General features: G+C 43.4%; 1 protein-coding gene across 1 annotated transcript in view; it reads right to left on the minus strand.

Moving 5' to 3' along the window:
- Window positions 1–23,399, minus strand: part of HHAT (hedgehog acyltransferase) — a 361,616-nt gene that overhangs the window by 224,922 nt on the left and 113,295 nt on the right. The window contains exon 8 of the mRNA XM_068986339.1: window positions 1,007–1,157. Within this exon, the coding sequence (XP_068842440.1) occupies window positions 1,007–1,157 (151 nt within the window). The remainder of the gene's footprint in view (window positions 1–1,006; window positions 1,158–23,399) is intronic.

The raw sequence follows: 23,399 nt of genomic DNA on the forward strand, positions 1-23,399 counted from the left end.
ATATAAGACTGGATGAGCCAGAATGGATTTTCTGAGCAGGGCCAGGACGAGGGGGCTGCCAAATGGAGGCTTCTAAAGAACACAGTTTAAGTAGATACTGCCTCCCACAGATGCGTGAGTTCCCACCCTCAGGTTCTTACATTAGGCTTGCAATTGCAAGCACCAGCCTGCCACCGGTTCCACACTGGAAGCGACAATAAAACCCAGCAGCAAGCAAGCCCATCTGGAGAGCAACAGCCAGAAACGGCAGGGGGGCCGAGAGATCTTTTAGAACAGAGACTCCAGGCAGACTGTATGTCCATGGGGCTAAATCAAGAAGACTAAGAACACTCAGAAAAAGCACCAGCCTATCCAAAGTGCGTGAGTACAGGAGTTAGAAGGATAAAAGCTAACGTTCGTAGACACCTCCTGTGTGCCAGATGCTTTATATGTATGTATCAGCTTCTTTAATCTTCAAAACGACTTTCAGAGATGAGTATTATCAGTACCATTATCATTTTTATTACCATGTAAAAGACAAAAAACAAACTCACATTTGAAGTATGTTGCTCTGGATCTGAGAGCTAAATGCCTGCCCTGTACTATTAACTAAGTCTATCTATTTTTTCTTTTTTTTTTTTTTTTTTTTTACGTTTTTGGTATTAAGAAAAATAAAAAATAAAATTAAGTCTATTTTTTTAGTCTACAGTCCCACATATAAAGACGTCATTTTCAAGAAAAACAGACAGCAATAAAATCATCAGTATATATATTATGTCCCAAGTTGGTAAGAAACCACTTTAGGCACAGCCTTTTGTGCATCTTTACACAAACTGGGTGAGAAACTTTATCTCCCAACTTTTCATAGCCTGACATTATGTTTGAGAGGTTCGGAAAATATGGATTATCAATCTGTTAGATTAAAAAAACCTAAGTGCCAAAGGGGACTTGAGCGAAGGGCAGAGAAAGGATGGTGGCTCCTCCCACCGGATATCCCCGAAGGAGCCTGACAGACAGAGCCACTGACCTCCACATCCCCGTGAAGCTGAACATGGTGCTCACACAGCGAGGGAGCGGCGGCGGCCTGAGTCCATCCAGGCGCATGAGCAGAGCCGGGACACCGAAGAGCACCAAGTACTTCACGTAGAAGAAGAGCACCTGGGCCAGCGCCAGACCTCCTGCAAGACAGAGGGACCCATCAGACGCAGAGACAAGAAGTGGAGCCATCTCCTGGGAAGGACGCTCGTTCCAGGAAACTCACCACCTGCTCCCGCCTCTCCCACCACTCCCCTTCCTCCTCTCAATGCACACGTTTCACTGTCTCCCACGACGGTTCTGGGTGGTGAGATTTTTGGATTAACAAATACTGAAATCTGCTTTATTACTGTAAGCAATAGGACCCCTTAGCAGCTGTGCTTTTACAGACACTAGCAAAGGGCACACTTTGAAGTCATAAATATGTGTGTGTGTGTATACACACATACATGGCATTAAAAACTATTAGAAAGGAAAAAAATCCTTCCCCAGTCCTTTCAAAATCTCACATGAATTCACATCCACTAGGATGGCGAGAAGTGTAAAAAGTCAGATCAACAAGGGTGGCAAAAATATGGAGAAATTGGAACCGTCATACACTGTGTGTTGGCAGGAAAGTAAAATGATGCAGCCACTTTAGAAAATATTTGGCAATTCTTACATAATTAAGCATACAGTTACCATGCATGCATGCTAAGTCGCATCAGTCATGTCCAACTTTTTGTGACCCTATGGACTGTAGCCCACCAGGCTCTTCTCTCCATGGATTCTCCAGGCAAGATTACTGGAGTGGGTTACCGTACTCTCCTCCAGGGGATCTTCCCCACCCAGGGATGGAACCCACGTCTCTTACATCTCCTGGATTGGCAGGTGGGATCTTTACCACTAGCGCTGCCTGGGAAACCCACAGTTACCATATGACCCAGCAATTCCACTCTTGGGCTTACACCCAAGAGAAATGAAAACAGATGTCTACACAGCAACTTGCACCCAAATGTATGCAGTAGCATAATTCACAACAGCCCAAATGTTGGACAACCCAAATGTCCACTGATGTACAAATGGATAAACAAAACATAGTAAGTCATACCGGAGAATATTATTCAGCCATAAAAAAAATAATGAAGATTCACACTGCAACATGAATGTTGAAAACATCATGCTAAGTGAAGTGAGCCACAAAAGACCACATATTGTATGATTGTTAGGTAGGCAGAATAGGGAAAAGGAGTCCCAAATGGTGGTGGCTAAAAGACAAAGAAGGGAAAACAGAACAAAAGAAGGTCCATGGACAGGAGTGAGGACCTCAGGAAAAACAAACAACACTCCTGGCTGGCCCAATTTACACAGGACAGGCCCAGGGAGAGATAAACATATAAAAAGAGGAACCAAAGCTAGCTCTCTCTCTCTTCCCCGCGCACTGGGGCGATCTTGTCTTCGCGTCTTTGGATTGACATGCCCTCAATGCTTGGAAGATGGATTTTCCTGCTATCTTCTAAATAAAATAGAGTTGTAACACTGAGCTGTAACACTGATTTGTCTAAGAGCTATAACATGGTCCTTTCGAGACCTGAGAGCTATAACATGGTCTATCCAAGACCTGAGAGCTGTGACTCGCCGAGGGGGCTTTAATGTCCATCACTCCAAATCTTTGTTATGACATACACTCGTGTGACAATTCCATTCATGTGAAACTCCAGAAGAGGAAAAGAAAGACATAAATAGAGACAGAAAGGTGATTACTGGTTCCTTACCACTGAGGGGCTGGGAAATGAGATTATGCGGGATGGTAGCTAAACAGTAGGGTTTCCTTTTATTTTGCTGTACCAGGTCTTAGATGCAGCAGGTGGGATCTTTAGTTGCAGCTTGCCAACTCTTAATTTCAGCACGTGGGATCTAGTTCCCTGACCTGGGCCTCTTGCACTGGGAGCTCGGAGTCGTCGCCACTGGACCACCAGAGAAGTCCTTAGGGCTTATTTTTGAGGTGATGAAAATGTTCTAAAAATTATGGTGATGATAGTTGTCGTATCACGGATGGATAGTATATCCGCGATATACTAAAAGCCAATGAGTTGTACACTTTGAATGGATGGACTGTATGATATATGAACTGTAGCACAATAAAGCTACTTAAAAAAAAAAAGGGCCCCAAGCTGCAAGAACCAGCATCTTCCTGGCCAGAATCATGTCTCTCTGGAAGGAAAGGAACTCAGAGTGTGGGCACAGAGTGAGATCTGAGGCGGAGACACACGCTCTGCTCCCACGGGCGTCCACCTGCCCCTCTGAGAGCGGGACCCGCGTCTCCAGCTAGAGCTCAAGATGCTCCACTGATCAACACACCCTCATGGGCTTCTGAGCCAGCTGCCCCCGCCTCTTCACCCTGGGAGGAGGATGGGAACCTGAGCTATCCGTCTGTGGGGAACCATCAACCTGAGCAAGCTGCTGGCCTCAGCAGCGGGGTGAGGAGGTGAAGCCAGGAGAAGAACAAGGGCAAAGTGCCCGAGGAAACCCTGGAGTAGATGACCTGTGGCCACGTGCTGTCCAGCCTCCAAACTCACCTTCCCCAGTGTGCAGGGAAATGAAGCAGGCCAGCGACAGTGACAGGGCTGATCGGCTTAAGGAAATAACCAAGCCTTAAATTAGCAGTAGCAAGAGATGCTACTGCCTGGTCCTTTTGTTGTTACATGGCAATCACTGCCATGAAATGTGTGGCTGTAAAAAGTAACTCTGAGCCAGAAGAAAATACATAAGCCATTTTCTAAATATACAGTGTGCATGCCTGCATGCTAAGTCACTTCAGTCGTATCCAACTCTTTGCAACCCTATGGACTGTAGCCCACCAGGCTCCTCTGTCCATGGGATTTTACAGACAAGAATAATGGAGTGTAATCTCTTCCCGATCCAGAGATTGAACCCATGTCTCTTATGTCTCCTGCACTAGCAAGTGGCTTCTTCCCATTAGTGCCACCTGGGAAGCCCAAATAAACAGTTTGAACAAAGGTAAACAGCAGTTCAAATTCGAGAGCTACATTGTTGTGCCCGAAGTCCAAGTCCCCAAAACTGAGAGAATAAGACGTCCACAGCAATGCAAAAGCATAAAGGGCTTTATTGCTAGCTCGAGCTAGGGCCCAGGTCTCATCCAGCACAGTGGAATCCGACAAGAGCCCGAGCTCTGAATCACATCTACATTTATACAGACGATTCTTTGTTCCTGTAACAGCATAGCTGATTGGCTAAACCGTATGCACGCATGGGACTATTAAACCTTGCATCCCTATCTGGATTGGCTCGGGTCTGGCGAGGGCGGGGGGCTACGGGAATTTTTCTGATAGGTCGAGCTACACTGCCGGTGGGAGTTTCCAGTGCCTCAGCTTTCCTAGAGACTAAACCTCAGGCCTAGCCTGCCCCTTAGAGCCTGTCCTGGCTCCAGTTCTACATGTCCTACAAGGAGAAAACCCCAGGAATCACCACGTGTCAGTCCCACTCAGGAGTTATCAAAAATGTTCTTTTTGGAAACCAGACTATGGTCTTATTTGTTGCAAGAGTTGCTATAAAATGGTAGCCTTCTTGGATGTATGAAAAGAGATAAGAAAAAAGCTAGTGTGTGTATGTGTGTGAATGTGTATGTGTATGTGTGTGTACATACACAAGAAATGGGAGATGTGTGTTAACACCATCTTAAAAGCATTTGGGCAGGCGGAGTGCCACAGGAATATACTGAATAGTGAAGAAATCAGTTGCACTGTCTAATATGGCAGTGAGGGAAACTATAAAATATTCCAATATGAACCCCCAGACTCCAGTCAGAAAAATCCCAGAGCTACCAAAAGGCAGGACATAGTAAGAAAGACTAATTGAAAGGCATAAAGCTTCCAGAGCTGACAAAGATCAGTCTGAAGAACTGAAGATATCAAAGGGCCTATGGAAGAGTGTATCTACTGAAGCTCAGGAAGGTTAAGGCCACCCAGGGGTCTTTCATAGATGAAGCATCAGATGTTTCTTTTCCTTGTTAACAGGGTACAAGATCAGGGAGAATGGGCTATTCCTTGTCTCAAATACTGCCTTTAATTTGACATTATTTTTGTATAGCTGTTATACATGAGGCAGATTAATTACAATCCATAGCTGAATCTACATTTTCATGGATCACTATTTGCAAACAATCTTCAGCATTTGCAAACAATCCACCGCCTGCAATGCGAGAGACCCAAGTTCCATTCCTGGGTCAAGAAGATCCCCTGGAGAAGGAAATGGCAACCCACTCCAGTATTCTTGCCTGGAGGATCCCCATGGACACAGGAGCCTGGTGGGCTACAGTCCATGGGGTCGCAAAGAGTCAGACACAACTGAGCGACTTCACGTCCTATGGAACTGGGCTATGAGGGAAGGGTTAATTTTGTACAGATGTTTAATAGCATTCTATGGCTAGATCTAATTGAAGATAAGATTACTGGGGACTTTTTCCTCAATACAGATGGAAAGCATAAGAAATCACATATTTAGCAATATGCAACAACTGCCCTATTTATCTGATATTGATTATTTTTTATGCATTAAGATACAAAAGGCTTATTTTTTTTCTTGACATTTCAGTAACTGGTTCATAAGCTCATAGAAAAAGAAATGTGAATAGTGGTTGTAAAAGCATTATAACTGTAATTTCTGTATTGCTTAGTCTTTCAGGAAAAAAAATGTGTTTATATCCATGAATTTAACAATCCTGCCTCCTCGCTACTGATTTGCATCATCCTACGACGGATGCATGGCTCATTCTTCTTTCCCCTTGACCTAAAGATCAGTTTTTCCGGTGTAAGATTTGGTCTAAGGTTTCGCGGTTAACCCTAAGGGTTACCAATCTCCCACTAAGCATATGATATGTTAGAAGGCAACATAAGAAAGACAAATATCATATGATATTGCTTATATGTGGAATTTTAATCAGTTGTGTCAGACTCTTTGCGATCCCGTGGATGGTAGCCTGCCAGGTTCCTCTGTCCATGGAACTCACCAGGCAAGATTACTGGAGTGGGTAGCCATTCCCTTCACCAAGGATCTTCCCAACCCATGGATTGAACCTGGTCTCCTGCATTATTGATGTATTCTTTACTATGTGAGCCACCGGGAAGCCCCCAAAATGGTACAAATGAACTTGTTTACAAAACAGAAACAGAATCACAGATATAAAAAAATGAACTTATGGTTACCCAGGGGGATAGGGAAAAGGGATAAATTGGGAGATTGGGATTGACATATACATACTACTGTATATAAAATAGATAACAAACAAGGGCCTACTGAATAGCACAGGGAAACCTACTCAATACTCTGTAATGATCTATATAGGAAAAGAATCTAAAAAAGAGTGGATACATGTGTATGTAAAATTCACTTTGCTATATACAAGAGACTTAACTATGGCAGAAGGTGAAGAAGACCTAAAGATCCTCTTGATGAAAATGAAAGAGGAGAGTGAAAAAGTTGGCTTGAGGCTCAACATTCAGAAAACGAAGATCATGGCATCCAGTCCCATCACTTCATGGGAAATAGATGGGGAAACAGTGGAAACAGTGTCAGACTTTATTTTCTGGGCTTCAAAATCACTGCAGATGGTGATTGCAGCCATGAAATTAAAAGATGCTTGCTCCTTGGAAAGAAAGTTATGACCAACCTAGACAGCATATTCAAAAGCAGAGACATTACTTTGCCTACAAAGGTCCATCTAGTCAAGGCTATGGTTTTTCCAGTGGTCATGTATGGATGTGAGAGTTGGACTATAAAGAAAGCTGAGTGCCGAAGAATTGATGCTTTTGAACTGTGGTGTTGGAGAAGACTCTTGAGAGTCCCTTGGACTGCAAGGAGATCCAACCAGTCCATCTTAAAGGAGATCAGTCCTAGGTATTCATTGGAAGGACTGATGTTGAAGCTGAAACTCCAATAATTTGGCCACTTGATGTGAAGAGCTGACTCACTGGAAAAGACCCTGATGCTGGGAAAGATTGAGGGCAGGAGGAGAAGGGGATGACAGAGGATGAGATGGTTGGATGGCATCACCGACTCAATGGACATGGGTTTGGGTAAACTCTGGGAGTTGGTGATGGACAGGGAGGCCTGGCATCCTGCGGTTCACGGGGTTGCAAAGAGTCGGACACGACTAAGTGACTGAACTGAACTGAACACAACATTGTAAATCAACTACACTCCAGTAAAAATTTAAAAAGAAACAAGACAAGTGACTGTGCTCTGATGAAAAGTTATTCGACATACATAAATTGAACTCACTTTTGTCATATTCAAAACTGCAAAATTTAGCTATTTTAAAATACTTTAAAATATTTTTTCCTGAGTTTATATTTAAAAGACCCCTCACTATCAGGAGTTAAGTTTAGTTTCTGCCTAACCTAACACCTTTCTCTCAAAAAAGTTATAGATGAGTTCATATGCTATGCTCATTCATTCAACAAGCATGTCCCAAGCGCCTGACAGCTGAATCACTAGTTCAGTTCAGTTCAGTTCAGTCATTCAGTCGTGTCCGACTCTTTGCAACCCCATGAATCGCACTCTTTGCGACCCCATGAATCGCAGCACACCAGGCCTCCCTGTCCATCACCAACTCTCGGAGTTCACTCAAACTCATTTCCATCGAGTCGGTGATGCCATCCAGCCATCCCATCCTCTGTCGTCCCCTTCTCCTCCTGCCCCCAATCCCTTCCAGCATCAGAGTCTTTTCCAATGAGTCAACTCTTCGCATGAGGTGGCCAAAGTATTGAAGCTTCAGCTTCAGCATCAGTCCCTCCAATGAACACCCAGGACTGATCTCCTTTAGAATGGATTGGTTGAACCTCCTTGCAGTCCAAGGGACTCTCAAGAGTCTTCTCCAACACCATAGGTCAAAAGCATCAATTCTTCGGTGCTCAGCCTTCTTCACAGTCCAACTCTCACATCCATACATGACCACTGGAAAAACCATAGCCTTGACTAGATGGACCTTAGTCGGCAAAGTAATGTCTTTGCTTTTCAATATACTATCTAGGTTGGTCATAACTGTCCTTCCAAGGAGTAAGTGTCTTTTAATTTCATGGTTGCAATCACCATTTGCAGTGATTTTGGAGCCCAAAAAATTAGTCTGACACTGTTTCCACTGTTTCCCCATCTATTTCCCATGAAGTGATGGGACTGGATGCCATGATCTTCGTTTTCTGAATGTTGAGCTTTAAGCCAACTTTTTCACTCTCCTCTTTCACTTTTATCAAGAGGCTTTTTAGTTCCTCTTCACTTTCTGCCATAAGGGTGGTGTCATCTGCATATCTGAGGTTATTGATTTTTCTCCCAGCAATCTTGATTCCAGCCTGTGCTTCTTCCAGCCTAGGGTTTCTCATGATGTACTCTGCATATAAGTTAAATAAGCAGGGTGACAATATACAGCCTTGACGTACTCCTTTTCCTATTTGGAACCAGTCTGTTGTTCTATGTCCAATTCTAACTGTTGCTTCCTGACCTGCATATAGGTTTCTCAAGAGGCAGGTCAGGTGATGTTATCAAAGGCAGACTGGGGGTCATATCATGTGGAGAACCCAGGCTTCAGGAGACTCACACGTCAGTTTCATCACAGTCCCATTTATCCTTCCCTTTGGCTCTCAGCATTTTCTTCTCCCTTTCTTCCCTATTCCTCCTTCCATTGAAACAATCCCATGTACCCTTCAGATCCCAGTTCAAATATAGTTTATTCTTCATAACTTCTCTGTTTCAAGCAGAATCAATAACTTATGCATTAATTTAATATATAGTTACTGAGCACCAACCACTTACCAGGTACTGAGCGATACAGTGTTGAATAAAGAGATGAGGTCCCTGATTTATAGAGTCAGTTAAAAGTGACAGCAAAGAATGTAAACCAGAAGCATGGTTAAAAAAAAAAAACCCACACCTCTATAACAGGCGACGATCTGAACACAATGGATTAGACACATTTCTTAGAACATTTTACAACTATTCCTTGTGCCAAGTAAGGCTGTAGATGCTTGGTACACATTATTCAGTGGATATTCCAGCCTTCATAGGGCTTCCTCCTTCACAGGAGTCAACAAAAAGCAGACATAAAAATAAGCAAATGCTATACGAATACTAAGAAAGCAAGGCAGAATGTATTCTCCAACAGTGTCTGCAATGTTATTTTCTCTCCCACGTGCCCTTCTATAATGTAATCTTTCCACTCCCCCATCAAAAGTAAATCTGGGCAGATCCGAGGACCCAGAGAGACAGAAAGAGTGATGCTGTTCTAATTCCAAGTGCAGCCTGCCATTGGCCTAGTGGCTTCTGCTTGCTGCCCCTTGGAATGCTTACCCTTGGATCCAGTTGCCAGGCTGCAAGATACCTGAGGCATGTAGACAGGCCACGTGAAGATGCTCCAGAGGACAGCACCCGCTGAGCTCCCCGTCAAGTCAGCCTCAACTGCAACGGAGTGAGAAGCCACTTTGGATGTCCTGTCCAGTAGAACCTTCAGATGCCTGAAGCATCAGCTGATATCTGGCAGCAACCACAGGAGAAGGAAAGAACCACCAACCAAGAACCACCAACCACCCAAGCAAGAACCACCCAACTAATTTCCGTCAACCAACAGAAGAGCGAGAGAGGAAATCACTGTTTTCAACCAAGTTTGAGGATGGTTTGCTATTCAGCAACAGCCAACTGGGACAGAGGGTGGCAAATGCAATGGAAAAAGAAAAAAAAAAAAAAGAAGAACAGGATAAGGGAACTCAGAATTCAGAAGTGGCGAGTGCTGCTGTTGTTTAAAGGGGAGTCAGGGTGGTCCTCACCGAAAAGAGGACATTTACACAAAAACTTGAAGGTGAGGGGGTGAGCCACGCAGGCCCCTGCTCTCTCCAGGCTCTCACCAAACTATGTTCTCATGGTCTGTGTTGCCCTCATGGACTGTAGCCCGCCAGGCTCCTCTGTCCCTGGAATCCTCCAGGCAAGAATTCTGGAGTGGGTTGCCATTCCCTTTTCCAGGGGATCTTCCCGACCCAGGGATCGAACCCAAGTTTCCTACATTACAGGCAGATTCTCTACTACCTGAGCCACCAGGAAAACCCAAGAATACTGGAGTGGGTAGCCTATCCCTTCTCCAGGGGATCTTCCTGACCCAGCGATCAAACCTAGGTCTCTTGTATTGCAGGCAGACTCTCTACCATCTGAGCCACCAGGGAAGCCCAAGAATACTGGAATGGGTAGCCTATCCCTTCTCCAGGCAATCTTCCCGATTGAACCCAGGTCTCCTGCATTGCAGGTAGATTCTCTACCATCTGAACCAACTGGGAAGCCCCATATAATTATCACAGCAGACCACAACTGTACCCATCCTGTGAGACCACAAGCTTCTCAAGGTCAGGAATTATATCTTATGCCTCTTGTACTCAGCACCTAATTAATATCTGCCCTTCCGTTATGGCTCAGCTGGTAAAGAATCTACCTGCAATGTGGGAGACCTGGGTTAAGATCCCTGGGTTGAGAAGCTCCCCAGGAGAAGGGAAAGGCTCCCCCCTCCAGTATTCTGGCCTGGAGAATTCCATAAACTGCACGGTCCTTGGGGTTGCAAAGAGTCGGACATGACTGAGTGACTTTCATTCACTTTCACTTTGGGGGCTTCCCTGATAGTTCAATTGGTAAAGAATCCACCTGCAATGCAGGAGACCCTGGATCGAATCCTGGGTTGGGAAGATCCGCTGGAGAAGCAAAAATGTTACCCACCCCAGTATTCTGGCCTGGAGAACCCCCTGGACTCTATAGTCCGTGGGGTCACAAAGAGTCGGACAGGACTGAGTAACTTTCACTTTCATTTTTGCTTCCTTAGTGGCTCAGTGGGTAAAGAATCCACCTGCCATGCAGGAGACCCAGATTTGATCCCTGGGTCAGGAAGATCCCCTGGAGAAGGAAATGACAACCCACTCCAGTATTCTTGCCTGGAGAACCCCATGGACAGAGGAGCCTGGCAGGATATAGTCCATGGGGTCACAAAGAGTCAGACACAACTTAGGAACTAAACCACCATTATAATTAATGCTCAATAAATGTTTCCATGTAAAGTAACTAAATTGATAATTTATCCTGTCATATGAAAACTCCTTGATAACAGAGTTTTTCTGGGAGGTAGACTGATATTCTAAAACCTTTCCTGTATTCTGAGGATTAAGTCACTACTGAAATTCAGATCTGCCACCAAGTAAAAGAATCTTCTGTGATGGGAATTTCTTGGTGGTCCAGTGGTTAAGACTCCATGGTTTCACTGCCAAGGGCCCAGGTTCAATCCCTGGTCAAGGAACTAAGGTCCCATAAGCTGCATGGCAAGGCCAAAAACGAAAAAACAAAGTTATTTTTTTAAAAGATAAAGAATCTTTCACATGTATGGGATCTCCCAGCATCAAGAACAAAGCTGGGAAAGGGAGAAAGAAAGAAAAGTCCTAGCTGCCTGCTTGTGAATGCCTTAAAAGTGACTGTGTGGTGAATTCTATCATCCATGTGCCACCTCCAAATGGAAGGGCCTCAAATTCAGCTTGTCCAGAAGAGAATGAGGCGGGGCCTCCCTGGTGGCTCAGTGGTAAAGAATTCGCCTGCCAATGCAGGGGACAGGGGTTCAATCCCTGGTCCAGGAAAATTCCACGTGCCACAGGGCAACTGAGTCTGTGGCCACAACTACTGAGCCTGAGCTCCAGAGCCTGGGAGACACAACTCCTGAGGTCTGTGTGCCTAGAGCCTGTGCTCCTCAGCAAGAGGAAACACTGCAGTGAGAAGGCCGTGCACCACAGCCAGAGAGCCGCCCCCACTGGCCACAGCTAGAGAAACCCCATGCAGCAACAAAGATCCAGCACCGCCGAAACAGTAATAAATAATGAAACCAGGAATTTTTTTAAAAAATTCACACCAAAAGAGAATGAGGTTTTCTCTCCCTCAAAACTAGAAAGAAAGCAGACCTCTGAGATAGGAGGAGATTAATTCTACAAAGAGTTGTGGAAGGAGATTGAGAAAAGGGCCCAAATGTGGCGGTTCTCCGGTGTTCAGCCCCTCCTCCACTGACACCCTATCTACCCAGCCATCCGTACTCTCTCTGCATGCGATACAACCTCCCATAATCTGAATTTATACAAAGCAGCTGGTGACTGTCTCCCATGTGGGTTTTCCCCCTTTTCACTTCTGGTCCTCAAACAAGAGGCTGAAGAATCTCATATTGGGGCGGGGGAGGGTGTGAAGGGAAAATGAGTCAGGCCCAACTCACTTTTCCTCCTGGAATTACTCATTTTACCCAGTTGCACCTTTTACTTTCTCTTCACTCACAGTCATTTCTCTGCCTAGAAGTCCTCCTCTCTCCATTTCGTCTGCAGAAACTGTAACCTTCAAGGACCCACCTAACGCCGTTATTTCACAAAGTTTTCCTAAAAGCTCCAGCCAAAACAGTCACATGCGTCCTTGCAAGTTCATAGCATGGGGCAGCTTTCTGTCTGGTCACTATAAGCTCCATGGGGCAGGGGCCACAGCTGTCCTCTCTACCTCCAGCCCCTTAGTCCCAAGCAGTGCCTGGCACCACATGGACAGGATCAATGGCTATTGGCTGAGTGAAGGAATGGACTGAAAAAATACATGCACTTTCATGCATATTATCCCACTGCTATTTTTATTCAACCCTGGGTCATAAGTATTACTCCCATATGCCAGATTAAAACAACAAACATTTATGAGAAGTATGACCTCCTCAAGTATCAGGGGTTATAAACACCGGATCTTAAAACCCTGGTCTCTTGTTTCCAAAATCAATGACCTCTCCCACTCTAAAGGCCATGCTTCCAAAGTAAACTCTCTCTATTCATCTTTATTATAAGCGTGTAAGTTTTTCTTCCTGTAATATATAAGATGATTTTATATAAATCCTTAGATTTAAAAAAATATATTTCATTTAAATATTTCATAATTTCTAGTTATGAAATTATCATCTATCTAGTATCCTATCACCTGTAGCATACATGAGGAAGTGGCATTAACACATGCATTGCATGTTACCTTCTGGGCATTTGTGAACTTGCTCATATTGTCTGCAAGCAGGCCAGGTGCTCAAAGCCCATCCCCACATGGCTGAACATGAGGACCTTTAAGAAGCAGGTGCTCAGTACAGAATCACATATCCATCGAATGTTGCTACGGGTTGGAAGTTCTTCCTGGGGGTAAACAAGAGTCTCAGTGGTACTAGATCCCCCTTGAATTGTTAGATCCCTTACAGACCTGAAGAATAATTCAGCATTTGCTGGTGAAAAGCCTTCACACACCAGAGAATGGATCGAGTCATGTCTTATGGCATGGTTTGCCAAGGATTGGAGAGAGACACCCTTTGGCTCCGCTGGTCACCTTTGCCTCCGCTGGCCATCTTTGCCCGTCTGACCCTTGTCCTTGGGATGCCCGCCATTGGGGAAAGGCACTGGCTCCAGCTTCACTCCCTTTCAGAAGGCATGTGGTCTCTGCACCAACACACGGTCGTACCCATCCCAACCAGCTTGTGCCACCCTGACCCACCGCTCCCACCTGTCCTGGGCTCCTGCCTCAGTCCATGCCCTGACCTCCCCACTAGACCTTTTCTGCTCCAAAGCCAGTGACTCCAGTCACTTTCATCTTGCCCACCTCTAACCTATTCTAGATTCTGTGAACTATTCTGTGATTGTTCAACTATTCTGTGAACTATTCTGCTCAGATTAGAAGGCCTAGATATTTTATGAACGTTTCTTCTCGCATAAAGTTCTTTATAAGAATGTTTCATGTTTACAGTGAACAATACTGTATTTTACACTTAAAAATGAGTAAGAGTGTAGATCTCATGCTAAGTGTTCTTACCACAATAATAAAAACGGAACCTTTCATATATGAAAGCTGGGTTAAGTATTAGAAGTACAAAGATAAAGTCAACCAGAATACAGACCAGGAACCGTAACATAGAGGAAGTAGAATCATATAGAATTGTAAGATTTTTCCCTCCACGTTGGGAACATTGGGAGGAAGGGAAGCTCACGTGCTGGGAAGGTCAACACCAGTGGTCAGAATTACTGTGATGTTCACAGGTCCCCAGAGACACTGAAGAAAAGAGAGCTATTGCCAGTTTCATAAAGCGTAAGTGTACAGCTCAGTGAACTTTCTCCAACTGAACCCACCCTGTGCCCCAGGACCTCTGAGAAACACAACATTACTGGTGTCCAAGAAACCCCTTCTCGCACCTGTCACTTCACTCTTCCAAGGACAACTACTGTCCTGGCTTCTCATAGTATCCACTAGTTTTGTCTGTTTTTGTCTTTTATGTCAATAGGACCATTCAGCATGTAGTAAAAAAAAAAAAAAAAAAAAAAGATTGCTATTGCCTCGTGGTGGTTCTATAATGCTCTTTGTCAGGGGAATGAATTGGGGCTGAGAAACCAAGTCAGTAAACATGACTGATGGGGAAGGGCATGAGATAACAAAACTGAGGAACTGCTACCAAGAGCTCCAGAAGAGCAAGCACTCAAGTCAAGAAGGAAAGAACAGCATGCTGGTAAGAGATGCCAACAGTGCTCGTGAGCCTTGCCCAGCCTGCCGAGGCCAAGGAGAGAAAGGAAATTTCGATTATGCCTGGGCACTGAACTCTGGGAATAAATGACTACAGCTAATTCTGTAGTTTCAACCTAAACCTAAGGATTACAAGTTGAACCTGTAGCCCCCACCAGGCAGGTGCCAATGTCTCAGCTCCTGTGCTAAATGGATAACTGAGCTGCTACAGGAGAAACCAGCTGGAACCCAGTAATGAGTTCCAAAGAGTCAGACACAACTGAGCGACTGAACTGAACTGAATGAGTTTAGACTTCACCCACGACACCATTCGGAGCAGAATCTCTAACTAACGTAAACACCCATCATTTCCCTAGCTGGGCATGGTTTCTATAACAAGATTCCCCGCTCATACTACAGTGATAATATGCACTAAATAACTGGCTGTACTTGAGAATGACAAAGCCACCCACACCAAGCAACCGGCCCTCCAAGGCTCAAAAAGGAGGGTCGTCCCAGTGCGTCCCAAGAGCACTTCACAGAATCCTGCTTCTTAGAAGTGCAAATACTGAGTATTCAGTGCAAGTAATGCCAAACCAAGGAGCGTGGAGAAGGCAAGAAGGCAAAAGAGGCTAGAGGAGCACTTATCAAAGTGCCCAAACCCTCAAAAGGAGATGAGCCAAGAGAGTGAGTGACAAATGAAGCAAAAACACACTCAAGTCATTCAAGAGTCATCTTGAAGATGGAACGTTCTGGCCACACAATTTCTTTCCAAGCAACATACAGGCCAGGCTATAGTCTTCAGGTGGGTCCTCACTGCAGGAGGGGGAGCAGCCAAGCAAGGGGACGAAGACCTGGGCTCTGCTGACGGGGGGTGGGTCAGAGCTCTGCCCTTTTTGCTCCCCCTACGATAGTGACAACGGGACCTCCTGCACCCTTCACATGTGGCTCCCCAAATGACTCAGGGTCTCTTCCAGGGGTCGTATTCATTACCAACAGCTATTTTTAAAACAAAGTCACGCGTGCAGTGAGCGTGTAAGGAAACACATGAGCGTGAAAATCACCCAACTTGGGACGATGGTTACCATTTAGAAGGAAGGAGGGAAAAGGCAATCAGGAGGGATCTCCACGGGGGCTCAACTATGTCGGTAAGACTTTTCAAACTAAGTGATGGGTAAACACATTCACTGTATTTTAATGACTGTTTAAATAGCTCACACATGAGTGTGTGTATGCACATAAAATATCGCCTCACTGTCAGGGCAAGTTTACCAACAAACTAGTTTCTGAGAATACATTCTGGCGTAACAATAGCAGCTATTGATTACGAAGTACTGACCCTTTCTATATGTCAGGCTGTGCGCATCATCATTTTTAATTCTCACAGCATACCTCTCGGTGGGCATGGGTATTATTATGACCCACATTTTATGGATAGGAAACTGAGCAGCAAAGAAGGTTACAAAACTCGCCTAAGAGCACACGCAAATACGAGTCAGAATACGCGAACCTGGATCTGCGGCCTCCAGGTCACCACGTGGACTAGACTCACATCCACCTGAGACTAGGCCCAGAGCAGAGTCTAGAGGCAGACCAGATGACAGGACAGCAAGGGCACAGTCACGAGGAGCTGAAGGAGATATTCTGAGCAGGGGCCAAAAAAAAAAAAAAAAACCAAGCAGAGACAGCGCTTTGAAGATACTCAGAACAGCCAGCCTCGAGGAGCGCACTGTAAACAAAGATATGCAAGAAACAAACGCACTGTGCTGAGCAGATCTGGGTTCACAGGTTTGAGAATCCTGATCCTGTAGCATCAAAATAAGTAGTTATTAACTCAGAAACTCAGAGAGTTTACCTTCCAAAATGCTTAATCTTTGGGCATATAAGTCAACTCAAAAGGTAGTTTTCAAAACTTTCTTCTTGTTAGAGTACAAACCCCCACAATGCCTCTCCTCAAAGAAAGGGTTTGTTGCTAGAGGAAAAAAAGGTTATCTGGATAGAATACCAAATCCTATTTGCCCATTCTCTTTTTGCTGTTGTTTCGTTTTGTTTCGGCTTTGTTGGGTCGAAGTTGCAGCATGCCAGATCTTCACCTCGGCATGAGGCTTTCTCTCTAGATGTGGTGCAAGGGCTCAGGAGTTGCAACACACGGGCTTAGCTGCCCCGTGGCACCTGGGATCTTAGTTCCCTGACTGGGAATCAAACCTGTACTCCCTGAGCTGGAAGGCAGATTCTTAACCACTGGACCACCAGGGAAGTCCCTGCCTGTCCTCTTTAACTGTAAAATTGTTAATATCTTTAGGGGAAAACCTATAAACCGCAATAAAGCACAAAATCAAAATAAATCTTAAACATCACAAAATAAATCTTTAACAAATATCAAGGTGTTCCAGAAGCATTTTTAAATGGTAAAATGAATTTAAAATCTTTGCAAAATGATCATTGTCATGTAACAGAATAGACATACTGAATTAAGAATTTAAGTCTACAAAAGCCCTTCTCCATCAAAAACCTGTGAGGGAAGAAGACCCTACACAGCAAAAGCAAAGTCCTACTATACATACAGCTCTGTAAGATTTAATGAAGTCATGTGGGAAAACGAGGGAAATTTACATGGAGCTGAGTGACCTGAAAACTCTGAAAAGCAAATTTGCAGGTAGAGACCAGGTGTAGATTACTGTTTGAATTTTGATGCCTCAGTGTGACTCACTTTGCCCAAAAGAAGTGCTCTGCAAAAATCTATGTGCAAAAAGAGTTGAAAATTAACTACTATTTAAACTATTCTATTGCGAACCCTCCAGGAGTCAAAAAATCCCTTTAGGAAGCAAATAACTGCCTCCCCAAAGTATCAGTTCAGGTTTCCATACAGCAACTTTGCTTAAAAGAAAAATATACTTATGTTATGTAAGAAGTTATCTGTACGCTAAGCTACCTGGGCACAATAATGGGTTAGGTAGGGATCAGCAAAGATCAGAGTATTCTGAGGAATATTGGGGAGAGAGAGGGAAGGCAAAGGATAGTCAGTGTTTTAAATAACTGTGGTGCAACTTGCTACCCTTTATGATACCGCACAGAGCAGCCATCTCACCCATTCTGCAAGCATGCACCATGAAATTACCCTCACACCACATGGAGCATCTGTAATTGAACGAAGTCCCACAGTAGTAAATCCCAGGGTAGCTTCGGGTTCACACTGAATTAATTTCAAATAACTTCAGGGTTCTAATCCAAGGAGAGGATTTATAAAAACTATTTTTTTTCTGGTGTATCTTAACAAACTTTGGAATATCTCATGCCTCCAAAGGGTAAAAAAAATGAAGAAACCCTTAGGCTATTTGACATATGTTTGCGTCCTCCGCTTTCAAGCCAGACATCAGATGTCAACTGTCTGATCCCTCTTCCCTCATTGTGATGTTGTAGAAGGAGAAAAAGCCCATGGATGGCTTTGTTAGCATTTCATTAGCATTTAGATAGGTGCATGGACATTATTTCAACAACAGCTGGCGCTTAAACACAGCTACACAACCTTCTGACTGCGCACGCCTAGGAGACGGGCCTCTAAAGTCCAACCAGTGAAGAGTTAAGGTTTCAAAAAAGACTCTAATGTACATTCCGCAGAGCTCCACTGTATCTTTACCTATAAGATAGGAACAACTCATTTGCCATTGTTTTCACCACACCATCCCTTCAATCACTCCCAAACCCCTTGCCAAAACTCTCTTTTATCCCCATAACCTCATTTACCTGGATTTACCATGGTGAATCATGATTCAGTAATGTACTCGAGAAATGTGATCTTCTTGAGGTCTTTTAAAGAAAAGCCATAAGTCACTGACTTTGCCCTTCTTGATCCTAAACTCCTAAACTCAAATTCATGGATACTCTCAGGTTGACATATTTTGTCTTCTTATGAGATTCTGATGTTCAAAAGAAAGTGAGGATATATGTCATCATATATTTATGCAAACCCTTAGAATATAAAACACCAAGAATGAACCCTTATTGAAAACTATGGACTTAGGGTGATAATGATGCATCACTGTAGCTTCATCAATTGTAGCTAATGTACCCTATCTGATAGGGGATGTTTATAGTGGATGGGCTGGAGGAACAGGGGTTATATGGGAAATCTCTGTGATTTCCTCTCAATTTTGCTGTATACCTGAAAACACTATTTAAAAAAAAAAAAGTATTTTTTAATGAACAACAAAAGAAAAGGAAAGCCGAATTACTATCTTTTAGTGATATTACTGAGATGTTTATGCATAATGATAAAACATCTGGGATTTGCTTCAGAATAGTAAGGGAGAGAATACAGATGAAAGAAAAATGGCCACGAGTTGATAATTGTTGAACCTGGCTGATGATTATATAGGGGTTAATTATATGTTTATGCTTTTTATTTTTCCAAAGTATCAGCTAATTTAAAATAAAGGCAATAAGAGCCCCCATTAGAACCCTGAATTTTAGCCAGAAATAGTCAACTTCCTCCTCACCCACGAACCAAACGCATTAGCAGGGCAGAGTGAACAAGATGGACTAACACCAGCACAATTCTAACTCCTTCTTATCCTGTGAGCACAGAAAGTCTGAAAGGGGAAAAATCGAGAGGGCCAATTATAAGAAGGGGAAGAGAGAGAATGACATGAGGCAGAATAATGAACATGCTTATCAGTCCTGGAATCACCAGGAACTGCACCCCAAGAAGTATGTCTCCATATAACAAGATGCCCTCCCACGAGCTTCATCGATAACAGTATTTATCCAGTTTATTTGGTCCAAAAAATCACTTGAGAAAACTGTTAATCCCAGAGATTCCCAGGCCTCTCCTTTCAGATTGTGATTCAGTAGATTTGGGTTAAAGCCCTGAAATCTGGATGCAGAACAAGTCCTGGGAGGTTACGTCTGGTCAGGTCTGAGATATTCCCAGTTAGAAGATCCGCCTCCTACTCCCTTTCCCCATGTTTAAACACAAATACCAAACTGTCAAAAGCAATATTCCTGGGGAAAGTGAGGTTAACTTCCTGTTGCTGTTCACTCCTATTTTCTGATTTTCAAGTGTAGAAAAAGACAGCTCTCTTGCTCAATCTCTTGTTTCTAAGACAGATCTTCAAAGGTAACATTTCAGACTCATTCTGACACTCATGGCCAAGTTATCCAAGAAGAGAATATGCAGGGAATTTCAAAGGAAAATCTTGTGCCACCAAAGGAAAGATATACCCATCTGATGACAGAGTTCCAAAGAATAGCAAGGAGAGATAAGAATGCCTTCCTCAGTGATCAATGCAAAGAAAGAGAGGAAAACAATAGAATGGGAAAAACTAGAGATCTCTTCATGAAAATCAGAGACACCAAAGGAACATTTCATGCAAAGATGGGCACAATATAGAACAGAAATGGTAAGGACCTAACAGAAGCAGAAGATATTGAGAAGAGGTGGCAAGAATACACAGAAGAACTACACCAAAAAGATCTTCATGACCCAGATAACCACGATGGTGTGATCACTCACCTAAAGCCAGACATCCTGGAGTCCAAAGTCAAGTGGGCCTTAGGAAACATCACTACAAACAAAGCTAGTGGAGGAGATGGAATTTCAGTTGAGCTATTTCAAATCCTAAAAGATGATGCTGTGAAAGTGTTGCACTCAATATGTTAGCAAATTTGGAAAACTCAGCAGTGGTCACAGGACTGGAAAAGGTCAGTTTTCATTCCAATCCCAAAGAAAGGCAATGCCAAAGAATGCTCAAACTACTGCACAATTGAACTCATCTCACACGCTAGCAAAGTAATGCTCAAAATTCTCCAAGCGAGGCTCTAACAGTACATGAACTGTGAAGTTCCAGATGTTCAAGCTGGTTTTAGAAAAGGCAGAGGAACCAGAGATCAAAGTGCCAACATCCACTGGATCATCAAAAAAGCAAGAGAGTTCCAGAAAAATATCTACTTCTACTTTATTGACTACACAAAAGCCCTTGACTGTGTGGATCACAATAAACTGTGGAAAATTCTGAAAGAGATGGGAATACCAGACCACCTTACCTGCCTCCTGAGAAATCTGTATGCAGGTCAAGAAGCAACAGTTAGAACCAGACATGGAACAACAGACTGGTTCCAAATTGGGAAAGGAGTATGTCAAGGCTATATATTGTCACCCTGCTTATTTAACTTACACGCAGAGTACATCATATGAAATGCCAGGCTGGATAAAGCACAAGCTAGAATTAAGGCTGCCAGGAGAAAAATCAATAACCACAGATATGCAGATGACACCACTCTTATGGCAGAAAGTGAAGAGGAACTAAAGAGCCTCTTGATGAAGGTGAAAGTGGAGAGTGAAAAAGTTGACTTAGAGTTTCAACATTCAAAAAACTAAGATCATGGCATTTGGTCCCATCACTTCATGGCAAACAGATGGGGAAACAATAGAAATAATGACAGACCTTATTTTCTTGGGCTCAAAATCACTGCAGATGTTGACTGCAGCCATGAAATTGAAAGATGCTTGCTCCTTGGAAGAAAAGCTATGACCGACCTAGACAGCATATTAAAAAGCAGAGACATTTCTTTACTGACAAAGGTCCATCTAGTCAAAGCTATGGTTTTTCCAGTAGTCATGTATGGATATGAGAGTTGGACTATAAAGAAAGCTGAGTGCTGAAGTACTGATGCTTTTGAACTGCAGTGTTGGAGATGATTCTTGAGAGTTCCTTGGACAATCAAGGAGATCAAACCAATCAATCCTAAAGGAAATCAGTCCTGAATATTCACTGGAAGGACTGATGCTGAAGCTTAAATTCCAATACTTTGGCCACCTGATGCAAAGAACTGACTCACTGGAAAAGACCCTGATGCTGGGAAAGATCGAAGGCAGAAGAAGTGGATGACAGAGGATGAGATGGTTGGATGGCATCACCAACTCAATGGACGTGAATGGAAGTTCCAAAGGATGAAAGTTCTCATCTTCCACCTTCAAAGGAAGCCCCAGGTTTCTCTGCAAAGAGCTCTAGTAAAATAAATACCTCCTCAGAAAGTCATATTACTCTATAGCCAAGTTACAATAGCCAAGGTATGGAAGAGCAACCTAAGTGGCCATCCACAGATGAATGGATAAAGATATGGTGTCTATACACAATGGAATATTGCTCAGCCATAAGAAAAGAATGAAATAATGTCATTTGTAGCAACGTAGATGGACTTACAGATTATCATATTAAGTGAATTAAGTCAGAAGACAAATACCATATGATATCATTTATATGTGGAATCTTAAAAAATGACACAAATAAATCTATACACAAAGCAGAAAGAGACCACAGACACAGAAAACAAACTTATGGTTCAGTTCAGTTCAGTTCAGTTCAGTTTAGTCGCTCAGGCGTGTCCGACTCTTTGTGACCCCACGAACCACAGCCCGCCAGGCCTCCCTGTCCATCACCAACTCCCAGAGTTCACCCAAATCCATGTCCCTTGAGTCGGTGACGCCATCCAACCATCTCATCCTCTGTCATCCCCTTCTCCTCCTGCCCTCAATCTTTCCCAGCATCAGGGTCTTTTCCAGTGAGTCAGCTCTTTGCATCAGGTGGCCAAAGTATTGGAGTTTCAGCTTCAACATCAGTCCTACCAATGAATACCCAAGACTGATCTCCTTTAGAATGGACTGGTTGGATCTCCTTGCAGTCCAAGGGACTCTCAAGAGTCTTCTCCAACACCACAGTTCAAAAGCATCGATTCTTCAGCGCTCAGCTTTCTTTATAGTTCAACTCTCACATCCATATATGACCATTGGAAAAACCATAGCCTTGACTAGATGGACTTTTGTTGACAAAGTAATGTCTCTACTTTTCAGTATGCTGTCTAGGTTGGTCATAACTTTCCTTCCAAGGAATAAGCGTCTTTTAATTTCATGGCTGCAATCACCATCTGCAGTGATTTTGGAGCCCAGAAAAATAAAGTCAGCCACTGTTTCCCTAAATATTTGCCATGAAGTGATGGGACCAGATGGGTGAAGGGATAAACTAGGAGTTTGGGGTTAACATATGCATAAAATAGATAAACAACAGGACCTACTGTACAGCACAGAGAACTATATATCAATATCTTGTAATCTTTATATAACATACAATGGAAAAATATGAAAAAGAATATATGCATCTATGTGCATATAACTGAATCACTTTGCTGTATACCTGAAACTAACACAACACTGTAAATCAACTGTACTTCAATAAAATATATACACATAACCAAGAAATTTAAGTCGTGCTCAAATCGCTTACTAAAACTTAACACCATTCTATTTCATAGTGTAAGGAGTCACTGAAAATTATCAAAGCCTCCTCAAATAGTAAATCCTCAGGTAATTATCAAATCTGTTAACATTTCAGGAAAAAATGTTTCTAGATTTTACCGATGTGTTCATTTAACCTATAGACTCATTACAGTATATGTTCCCTCTGCTATTGTGATAGTCCTTAGAGTATGTGAACATGATTTAAAAGGTACCAATGATAAAAGATATAAAATGATTTCTTTCAACCTTTCAGAAAACAAAAGTTTCACTCTGGGCACCTTTCCTTTCACAAGAAAAAAATATCTGAAAAGCAGGCTATGCCCAGCACCCCAGCGATCTACGCGGTTTGCATTTTCCGCACCTGGTATCACCTGCTCCCACAGCTTTAATGGCCACCCATTCACTATGAACCCCAAACACGCAACTCTAACACCGATATTTCTCTTGAATTCAAAAACTATAGATGCAGTTGGCCCTGGACACCTCTACTTCATCTCTGTACTTCTGGCCCCTACACAGTAGCTGGCATCCCATATGTGCCTAA

The sequence above is a fragment of the Capricornis sumatraensis genome, chromosome 14, assembly GCF_032405125.1.
Source record: "Capricornis sumatraensis isolate serow.1 chromosome 14, serow.2, whole genome shotgun sequence".
NCBI lineage: Eukaryota > Metazoa > Chordata > Mammalia > Artiodactyla > Bovidae > Capricornis > Capricornis sumatraensis.